Genomic DNA, 11778 nt, shown 5'->3' with positions numbered 1-11778 from the left:
TATATATATATATATATATATATATATATATATATATATATATATATATATATATATATATATATATATATATATATATATATATATATATATATATATATATATATATATATATATATATATATATATATATATATATATATATATATATATATATATATATATATATATATATATATATATATATATATATATATATATATATATATATATATATATATATATATATATATATATATATATATATATATATATATATATATATATATATATATATATATATATATATATATATATATATATATATATATATATATATATATATATATATATATATACATATATATATACATAGATATAACCATCCTTATTTAGAAAAGAGTGAGGCGGGTATGAGATGCAATTTTTGAGTGAGTTAGGGTTTATAAGAGGGAGGGGGTAAGTCAAGGTGAGGATCTTCATAACCAAGATCTAGGATTATAAAGACATTTGGCAAAAAAAAAAAATGGTAGGGAGATGTGTCTAGAATAAGTTATTAGAGGGGTTGGGTGTTTAGTATTTATTTGGGGTGTTCAAAAAAATCTGGTTTGATAAACTCGACCTGGATTATCCGGTATACGGTTCTTCAAACCGGATATTTTACCCGATTAGCAAAAAGTGGATTATTTGGATCAAGTACCCGATTTTTAAACCGAATACTGGGGTTACAAATCCGGATACCCAGTACTCGGTTATAATCTTTTGAGCACACTTTCTCAATCAAACACAAGCCTATTGTCGGTCCTTAATGACTTAACGCTCCTATCTATCCTCCTCTCAATCATGGTCTTCCAAACCTTGAAGATTCCCATTACTTCACCACTTTTCTTAATGAAGTAACACTAAACATTCCTTGAGAAACCAACAATGAAATTTAGCAAGAAGCCATAATCACTCTAGGAGAACATCCTAAATGTATCCCATAGATCCTCATACATAGAATCAAATATTCCTTTGTGATATGTACATCGACATCAAGCTCAAACTACATTTCTTACTCAAAAACAGAAACTTTCAAACTTTCATCTGTCAAACATACGAACTTGCTTATTTCAAATATCTCATGATCACCTTCGTGACCAAAGAACTCAAAGTGTGGTATATATAGAGTAATCCAACATTGTGATTATGGAGAGGTTTGTTAAGTTGGTAATCATGAATTTTGTAGCACATACAAACTCCAACCATGCTTCCATTAACAACCCAAGAGAGTCCTTGATGACCTTCATCACTACACCTACACAACTATACCTACATCCATCCATATCCTAAAAACGTACCTAGAGAAAAGAGTTCATCTTCAAAGACCCGAAACATGTCTTACATCACTCAATAACGAACCATCCCAATATGAACTTCGTTGAAACTCCCAATATCAAAGACTCACATATAGCATTATATCTCAAAGTCACAATTTCTACCATTTACCTTTCTAATTTCCAAAGATAGAAAAAGAAATCTAAAAAACTAGGAGTCATGAGGCAAAGAACAATCGGAATCAAGAATCAATACACATCCCTTGTACCCATGAGCATCTTCATACTCACTATCATCAACATTATCATCATAGATAACTAATGGAATCGCATGTGATATTTAATATACTATCCTCCTCAATAAAATACACACTTTCATATCCAACAACCTTATTTATGTGTCCCATAAACTTGTTATAAAACCTTCATAGGACCCTTAGATCTTGACTTACCATGGTTCTTGATATCACCACAAGAATTACTATCATTCATTTTACTCATCCAAAAAAAACCACATTCATACATGTGATCAAGATGAAAAAATATATATTAATAAAAAAACTTATTGTTTTATTACATTCTTCATGTCATCATATCATAAATCTTCTACTATAGAGCAATTTATAAAAAAAAGATACAAAAGTGGTGATAAAGAACAAGACAAAATATATATTAATTAGAACACATATTAATGCACCTAGGATCAATGACTAAATTCCCAATTGGTTTGGGAAAAAAACAAGATTTGAAAACCTATATTCTGAAATGAGTAATTGTAAGAATCAAACATCACAATAACAACACACAACAATTAACGAGGTTCACCTAATGTGGCCTATATCCTTCTTAGTCTAGGTGTTTTTGTTGATGTATAAACAAACTTCTTAAAGCTTTCATAGAGAATTACAATGGTTATTCAAAGAAGGGTTGGAGAAAGTAGAAGAAAGGGATAAGTGTAGATCATACTTTTGAGAGAATAATAATCCAAGATTGGCACAACTAAACTAGTGTATTATTGGTATTTACAATCCATACCCACTAATACTTACTATGACAAAAGGCTAAGACAGAACAACGAAACAAAATGCTCTTAACGACCTGCAGCCAACTCGGCTCATGATGATCAGTCATGAAAGCCGAGTCGGCTTTGATTGGGACAAGAGGTACAGCCGACTCGACTGTCCCTGTTGTTCATATATTCAAGCCTTTTTTCTTCTTCTCTTTAAATGGCAATGCCAAAACTTCCCACATGAAGCTATACTCATACCCATGCTTAAGCCTAAAGACTCAAGGCATATCCATCACATTCATAATTATGAGATTTGATTAAAAAAACGATGAAAATTGTGGTGGGTATTTAGTTGCACTCCGTCCTATGCACCCTAGTAGTCCCATTGGACTTTTAATATTGTTTATTAATCATTTTTAACTTGTATTTTATTCTTAATTTATAAGTTATAACTAGTCAAGTGGGATCTTGATTTGTTTTATACGAAGATTATTAATATCCACTTTTTATAATATTTTTAAGATAAAGATATAGTAATGACATAATTATTAAAATTGTCAAATATGCTCAGTTAAATAGGAGTGCTGGAATGAATACAGGAGAGTATGTAAATAGTACTTCCTCCGTTTTGAAATACCTGTTACATTTCGGTTTTGGATATTCATCATTCAAGTTTATTCTACACATTATGGCTAATGTGTATGCAAAAATATAGTCAAATGAGATCTTGTTTGAATCGTCTAATCGCATACTTTTATAATATTAAATTTTTATAATCCTTAAATATATATAATTTAATATATAATAACACATTAAATTGCATAAAAAGTCAAATATAAATACAATAAGAAAATAAATATAAAAAAAAGAAAAAAAAATGATAGAGGGTAGTGTAGTGACAGCTAATATTAACGAGTAAACTGAACCGAGTATACAATTTTCGAAAACAAACAATGAAGTCAAAGTGAAGTACCCCACACTGACAATTACACAAAGCAAACATTCAGAATTTTACTACATGTTGGGCCCCACTTTTCCTTTTTTTCTTTCCCATCGTATCGCGCTTCTTTTAAAACCAAACCTTCCTTCTCTTTTCTCTACTTAGTCTCTAGTCTCGAGTCAGTACTCCCAACTTCTAAATCTCTTTCTTCCCTCCAAGTCCTACTTCTGTAATTCTGTTCCTCCATAGAAGTATTTCTATGCTTGAGTAAGAGTTCATAGATTCACGCTCATCAGCAACATTTTCCGATCACGGTAGCTCCCCACAGTCCCTACCTTATCCAAGTATTTTTTCTCTGATTTCGATCGTTTTTTTTTTGATTGGTTCGCTTCATTTAAATTCATTATTCTCATTATTATTTCTGTCGGTATCCAATAACTATTTATGTCTTTTCATAAATTGATTTCACATTCACTTATTTTTAATTTTGTTGTTCATACTCCACATGTGATTCTTTCTTGTTTTTTCTTCTATATTTTTTTAATGATTTTTTTAACATTAATAAAACTATTATACACTAGTATTCATTTTGTTACTTAAAGTATAATTTAACAGAAATTATTGTATTTAATCAATAAAACGCGTACCTATCTGAAAATCCATTGGATCTTTCTTACTTGGGCAATTTTGATTTTTTAAGATAACTTCAAATTTTATCCTTTTTTTTTTTTTTGTAGATCTGGTTATTTAGTACAATTACAATTTACAGTACTTAAACTTAAAAACAGGTTTAGTATTGTTTTTTGAATTTCTGGTTGCTATTCTATATAAAAAAGCCGCTGAATTGCAATAGTTATACTTGATATAATCATAATTCACATTGCAATGAACTGTCTATTGAATTGTAAATCAATGAATACTTTTTATTTTGAGATGTTAGTGATAATGTTGATAGAACTATCCTAAAAGAGTTAGGTGGGTTATGTGATAAGGACAGGATGATAATTGTTGCTAAATACAAGAATACTAGTACTCCCTAATGAAGAAAAGTTGTTCATTCTATAAATAGGAAAAATTGTAAAATGGGAGTTGGGAAAATGAGGGAACCATTGCAAGGGATTGTATGTGATCTCCAAGGAAGATTGAGATGTTACAAGCAAGATTGGATTGGTGGTATTAAAGCTGGAGTTGGGTAACTTTCTATTTTTCCAAATTCAAAATTCAAATTACATATTTTACTCTGATATATTGTCAAATAATCATCTAGAAGTAATATTCTCTTTTATTAAAATTATAGGATATTGGCCCCAACTACATTCATCTTTTTTGCTTCTGCACTTCCAGTCATAGCTTTTGGAGAACAACTTAGCAGGGACACAGGTACTAATCTGCTTACAAAATTAAACTTATACTCCATTTATTTTTATTTTTTTAAAAAATAATCTTTTTGTTCATTTGAATTTTCTATATTTGTTAGTTTCATCCGTTTCAATGAATTTGCTACATTTTATTTATGGGAGAATTCTAGATGAAAAATCCAATTCTAGAAAATTTCGAATGCTATTATGATGTGTGAATTCCATCTTGTATGCTTGTAGATGGAAGTTTGAGCACAGTTGAAACTTTAGCTTCAACGGCAATATGTGGAATCATACAATCCTTAATTGGTGGACAACCTCTGTTGATAGTAGGGGTTGCTGAACCTACCGTGATCATGTACTCTTACCTATACAAATTTGCTCAAGGGAGACCTGATTTGGGAAAAGAACTTTTCCTAGCTTGGGCAGGATGGTATTTTCTTGATTTCTTTGACATAGCTTAATTATATGATTGCTTGAAATTTGTTATACATGTTTACTGCATTATTCAGGGTTTGTGTATGGACCTCCCTAATGTTGATTCTGCTTTCGGTATTCAATGCTGCAACGATCATTAATCGGTTCACAAGGGTTGCAGGGGAGTTATTTGGCATGTTGATCACTGTTCTTTTTATCCAAGAGGCCATCAAGGTACTCTTATTTTCACTTATTTCAGGAAAAATAAGTTGTTTGAGTTTCGACTACCGAAAAAATTCAGAGAGTTTTTGTTATTTCTCATAAAACTTGATTTTACAATAAGTAAAACAAGGCTTATTTATACAAAAATTATAAATCCTAAAAATAACTAATTCCACTATTTTCACTAACAGAAATATTTTAGTAACAACTTTATTAGAAACAAGATAAATGAAGTGATATTTAACCTAACTGACTTTTCCTTCTTCCACTTGTTCCTTTAAGATATCTTATTATTCTTAAGACTGTCCAATATGTTGAACTTGTGGAATAAGCATAAATTTACGACCAATTCCTACAACACAAGCAATGTCCGGTGTTATGTGAGATATATGCAAGTTTTCAACAAAATCCTCTGATATTGTCCTTTATTTGTGAGTTGTTCCTTCAATAACTTGTAATCCATAATTGACTGTGAGGAGCGTCTCTACTGGTTTACAATCAACCATCCCTGAATATGCTAAAAAATCTGAGATATATTTCCTTTGATGAATTAAAATCCCTTTTGTTGATCTTAGGACTTCAATACCAAGAAAATATAAAAGTTTTCCTAGATCTTTCATTTCAAACTCACAAAATGACTTCCTTTTTAATTCTATCTCTTTTATATCATCACTTGTTATAATCATATCATCAACATATATAATAAGACATGTGATACAATTACTTTGTTTTTAAGAATTATGATTAGAGTTACATTATTTGTCCCAAATCTTTTCATTGTTGTTATGAACCTATCAAACCAAGCTTTAGGAGATTGTTGTAGACAATATAAAGCTTTTTTTTATTTGCAACTCTTCCCTTCTTAAAATCTTGGCAAAAGCCTAGGGGTGCTTCTATATAAACCTCCTTTTCTATTCTCCACAAAGAAATGCATTTTTTGCATCAAATTGATGAAGATGCCAATTTAAATTTGTAGCAACTGACAATATAACTCAAATTATATCAATTTTAGTTAATGGAGAGAAAATTTCTGACTAATCTACACCATAGGTTTGAGTATGGCCTTAAGCAACTAGTTGAGTTTTATATATTTCAATAGTTTCATTTGCATGATACTTAACAGTAAAAACCCATTATCCCACTGGCGTTTTCCCTTTTGGAAGATACCATTTTGCCCATGTTTCATTTTTTTAAGGCCTTGATCTCTTCTGGTTATAAAATAGCTTCCTCTTCACTAACAAGCATATTTGCTTTGTGTTCTTTGTTTTGAGATGGTCCTTTATTTATAGTATTGTTTTTTCCTTTTTTGTTTGTACTAAGCCCACCAAATGGATACCCTACTAGTTTAAAACAACCATCTTTGGTGTGCTTTGCACCGCCATAGTAAGTATTTGAGATGGGATTTGTCCTCATTTTTCCAGTATTGGGGGTTTTTTGGTTAATGCCCCTTGGTTATGAATCTAGTTCCAATTTTTAAGTAGCTTTGTATCTCCGATCAAGAGCATTCTCCTTTCATGATTTCCTTTCAAATGATTTCTATTCTGATTTGCGCATAGGCTCTTTTGACTGCTGGTAGAGGATTTTGATTCAATAGATTTCTTCTTTCTTTGTCGTAATTGTCATTAACTCCAGCTAGAAATTGATAAGAAGATTCCTTTGCAAAATATTATTATGACATAACATATCTTCTGAACATTTTATTAGATTGAGTGTTCTTTTATCTATCTCTTGCCCCTTGGTGTTTCTGAATGTTCACCCATTTTCTAGGTTGATTTTGTTTGGTTTTTGGTTTAAATTGGTTTATCCAGTTGGCTTGATATATGATCGAGACTTAGAAAGAAGGATTCTGATATTTTAAAAATCTAGAGAGTTTTTATTATTTCTTATAAAACTTGATTTTACAATTTGTAACAATGACTTATTTGTACGGAAATTGTAAACCTTTAAAATTACTACTTCCAAAATTCTCTAATAGAAACATTCTCGTAATAACTTCACTTGCAAATAGGTAAAATAATATTTAACCTAAGTTACTTTCCCTACATAGACAAATTGAAATTTGGAAAAATTAACTAGAATAATTTAATCTTTTCTTGATTTTCCTACTATAATCCCACCTATTGATTAACCATAAATGATCTCAACTTTAAGGAATTTGTCTAGAGTAAACATGGGTAACCGGATGACATGCTATAGTACCAAAAAAGTAAGTTAAAAATTAATGTAAAATTAGAGAAAAATTTGAAAAATTTACATAAAAATATGGCAAATTATCAATGGTACCGTTAAGTTTTGACACTTTATCAATGGTACCCCTAAATTTTTTTTATAATCAATGGTATCCTCGTACGAATGAGTTTTACAACCGTAACCTTTTAAAACTTTTTCTGTCCAAAATCGTCAAAAACCGTTAACTTCTTTTCCTTTTTTTTTTTAATTTTTCAATTCAAAATATAAAAGAAAGTTAACGGTTTTGAACGATTTTGGACGAAAAATGTTAAAAAGGCTACAGTTGTAAAATGCTCAATAATACGAGGGCAGCATTGATAATAATAAAAAAAGTTAGGGGTACCATTGATAAAGTACCAAAACTCAGGAGTAACATTGATAATTTCTCTATAAATATTTGAATAATAAAAAAAATCAGAAATCTTTTTTACACATATCTTTACATTTTTTTTCGACATTTTATTTTAATTTATCTTTTTTTTAAAAAAAAATAAAACTTGCTATAGCAAGTTATCCGAATACCAGGTATACTCTAGGCAAATATACCTTAAAGTTTGGATTATTCATGGTTAATCAATAGGTGAGATTATTGTAGGAAAATCATGAAAGGTTGGATTATTCTTGGTAACATATTCATATGTAGTGAACACACTTTTATTAGTCACTAATCTGATGATTTCATCAAGGGCATGTTAAATAGTGTAGTTACAATCCATGTATGTGTAGGGTGCAGTGAGTGAGTTTGGAATTCCTAAAGCCGAGAATCCTCGTGAAGTGAAGTTTCAATTCCAGTGGCGTTATGTAAATGGGTTGCTTGGGATAATATTTACCTTTGGACTTCTTTTGACTGCCTTAAAGAGTCGTAGGGCAAGAGCATGGCGCTATAGTACAGTTCGAATTAGAAGCTTCATTGCAGATTATGGGGTTCCTTTGATGGTTGTAATTTGGACCGTTGTGTCATTTAGCATTCCTAATGGAGTTCCTAATGGAGTACCTAGAAAACTTTCTAGTCCTTTGCCCTGGCAATTTGAATCCTTGTATCACTGGACTGTTGTTAAGGTAATTCTTAATTATTTTTAAAAAAATCAAAAAATTAAAATCAAATTGCTGATTATGACGAAATATGTATTAAACGTAAATTTTGTGTCAAAAATGCAGGATATGGTTAAGGTGCCTGTGGTATACATCTTTGCTGCCATAGTCCCTGCTGTGATGGTGGCAGGACTCTACTTTTTCGACCATAGTGTTGCTTCTCAACTCGCACAGCAAAAGGAATTCAATTTAAGAAAACCTTCTGCTTACCACTATGATATCTTGGTGCTTGGATTTATGGTATATTGAGTACATAATAAACCTGTTCTTTAAAAATTGCATTTCAATGAAAATTGATTATAGCCACTGAGGTTACTTTCTGAAATAATGTCGTACGCAATTGTAGACATTGCTTTGCGGACTTATTGGACTTCCTCCATCAAATGGCGTCCTTCCGCAGTCTCCAATGCATAGTAAGAGCCTCGCTACTCTTAAGAAGCAGGTAAGTGTAGCACTTTTATTAGTAAAAATCATTTTGTTAGTGATCATTAGATTTTTAAGCTTCTTATATGAGAATCTAATGACAGCTGATGGGGAAGAAGATGGTAAAGTGCGCAAAAGAAAACATGAAGAATAATGCTAGCAGCACTGAAATCTATGACCAGATGGAAGATATATTCATCGAAATGGATCAAAGCCCCGATGTAAGATCTTTATTTGCAATAGGGTTCATTCAATTCACCTACTTTAAAATTCTTAGGAGTATTAAATTTCGCTTGTCTGAAATAGTGTTTATTGAGGATTTAACTTTAGTAGCTTTGTGTGAACTCATTAGCTCTTGTTTGAACTCTTCTAAACTTGTTGACTTGAGCTCATCGAATATTATTGAACATTTATTTGGACTTATGTTTCCTTTAACTTATTCCAGCGATTTAAAGTTGCCAAAGAACTTGAAGAACTGAAACAGGCAGTGATGAAGAAAGACATCAAAGAAGGAAACGATAACAATGCATTTAGACTTGATCATATCGATGCGTATCTTCCAGTTAGAGTCAACGAGCAAAGAGTGAGCAACTTGTTACAGTCAGTCCTTGTAGCAGGTGCTATGTTTGCTATGCCCGTGATTAAGCTGATACCCACCTCTGTTCTTTGGGGATATTTTGCATATATGGCCATTGATAGCCTCCCAGGAAGCCAATTCTGGGAAAGAATCCTCCTCCTTTTCATTACACCTTCTAGAAGATACAAGTAAGTTTTAGTTTAAAGCCCAAACCTCAAGTATATTTAAGTTTTAACAGGTCTAATATAACTAACAACTACGCTCGTAAGGATTTATATAAAGTTGAGGGATATAGTTTCCTTATTATTGTGTGGTTTTGAAAACTAAAACTATTGCCTACAAATGAAAATTTTGACCCTTGAATTTTGAAATCAGCTGATGTTAATTAATGTTTATTTGATGCAGGGTTTTGGAAGGTGTTCATGCATCTTATGTGGAAACAGTGCCCTTCAAATACATTGCTACTTTCACAATATTCCAGGTTGTGTACTTGTTGATCTGCTTCGGAATTACTTGGATTCCAATTGTTGGGATTCTTTTCCCTTTGCCGTTCTTCCTTCTCATAAGCATACGACAACACATACTCCCGAAGTTTTTTGATCAAATTCATCTGCAAGAATTGGATGCTGCCGAGTATGAGGAGATTATCGGTGCACCAAGACGTGCTATTAGTTTGTCTTTCAAGGTATTTTGAAACTGTTTATACTTGATATTATGCATTAGTAAAAGTGAGTTTATGCAAACATAAAAAGACCATCTATATGATTTGTAGACGGAAACACTTGATGATGAACCAATTGGAGATCATGGTGAGTTACTAGATGAACTCACTACCAGCAGAGGGGAGTTTCGGATCCGAACATTGAGCTTTAAGAATCCACAAAGGGATTCTCCGAAAGATGAATCAATGGGAGATGAGATACTAGATGAACTCACTACTAGCAGAGGAGAATTCAGGATCCGAACCTTGAGTTTTAATAATCCACAGGTAAAACTCATTTTCTGCTTAATACAAATATTTCTATTTATTTTCCTTATGTTTATATCAGATTAGGATGGAAACTCCGACCTAAGTTTTCTTTTAGATGAATACAAGTAAAACAGCTTTAGTGGAATACAACATAAATATTCAGAGAACTATGAAAATCTAGTCAGATGTTTTGCAGCTGCACAAAATATTTTACTTCAAGCCGAGCCCCAAACCTTAGAAAAGTTCCTAGTTTCTATTATTCTTATGAGTTGTGTTTTTTGTTTTTCTCTTTCAGGTTCAACGTCAAGATGTTGCTCGTACAATGCGAAGTAAAAGTTTTGTATGACATGTAGTAAAGTTCGACCCTAATGAAGATAGAAAATTAAATGTTCGAATAGAGTTGGAGTGTGCATAGTGAAGTTGGAAAAGTTGTATGAAATTAGATGGTTTGGTCATAACTATACCTATGCAATGGGCTGGGAGCCTGGGAGCCTGGATCCAACTCTTAAATACATGGGTTTTAAATGGAACTATTTGCGTAAATGGAGCGGGGTAGAAATAGAAATTAAAAAGGCCTTCATTATTTTTTATCACTTAACCAAATTGATTTATTCGATGCTCTCTACATCTACTATAAGAAATCTAAGCAATATTTTTGGTTCATATTGTTAAAGAATCTGCCAAAATTATATCCTCGGAATCGGAGCCAATGCTGATGGAGATGCATTGCATTGCATATATATTGTGATTCATAATTGTCTACTTCAACAAGAGTCTTACATTATTGGAGATGGGTACATTGACATTGATTTCTATATGAAGCATCAACATCTTAGCATTTTGGGTCTTTGTTACAGTTTAACAATAAATGTTAAATTGAATTGTTTTTAGAAATACATCAAGATTGTAGGTTAAAGAACAAAAAGTATAATTAATCATCAGACTATAGTTCATTAATTCTAGCGTCAAGGATGATAGTTTATCAATGTTGTTTTCTAGGATCAATATCATCACCATTTTAACTACAACCTTATTTGTCACTGATATAGGAGTATCCTGTATAGTTTCGAATGAGAAGGGGAAAATGTTAGGGAAGCGCTAAATGAGGGCCACTGAGCATTAAAACAGAGTTGAGATGCGTGGGGGAGAGAAAGATTCTCAGAGCAGAGCTTTAAGAAGGTATTACCGCTTTTGTTATGATGAATTACAATGAGACAATCAGCCTATTTATACTATGACCGGCTAA

General features: G+C 31.5%; 1 protein-coding gene across 2 annotated transcripts; it reads left to right on the top strand.

The window, feature by feature from the left end:
• The first annotated feature begins 3238 nt into the window (after window positions 1-3238).
• On the top strand, window positions 3239-11195 carry LOC130805296 (boron transporter 4-like). 2 transcript variants are annotated; one of them, XM_057669994.1, is made up of 13 exons: window positions 3239-3558; window positions 4314-4436; window positions 4542-4624; window positions 4843-5035; window positions 5115-5253; window positions 8197-8529; window positions 8629-8802; window positions 8909-9004; window positions 9090-9206; window positions 9431-9750; window positions 9968-10247; window positions 10335-10550; window positions 10828-11195. In XM_057669994.1, exons 2-13 carry the CDS (start codon window positions 4327-4329, stop codon window positions 10876-10878), a joined length of 2112 nt encoding a protein of 703 aa, XP_057525977.1. In that variant the 5' UTR covers window positions 3239-3558; window positions 4314-4326; the 3' UTR covers window positions 10879-11195. The 2 variants fall into 2 exon arrangements, with proteins under 2 accessions (XP_057525977.1, XP_057525978.1); XM_057669995.1 differs by having other exon boundaries at window positions 3239-3588.
• Window positions 11196-11778: the final 583 nt, after the last annotated feature.

The sequence above is a fragment of the Amaranthus tricolor genome, chromosome 2 (assembly GCF_026212465.1).
Source record: "Amaranthus tricolor cultivar Red isolate AtriRed21 chromosome 2, ASM2621246v1, whole genome shotgun sequence".
Classification (NCBI taxonomy): domain Eukaryota; kingdom Viridiplantae; phylum Streptophyta; class Magnoliopsida; order Caryophyllales; family Amaranthaceae; genus Amaranthus; species Amaranthus tricolor.
Note: the sequence above shows the minus strand (reverse complement) of the source record. Positions and strands in the feature narration are given on the sequence as shown.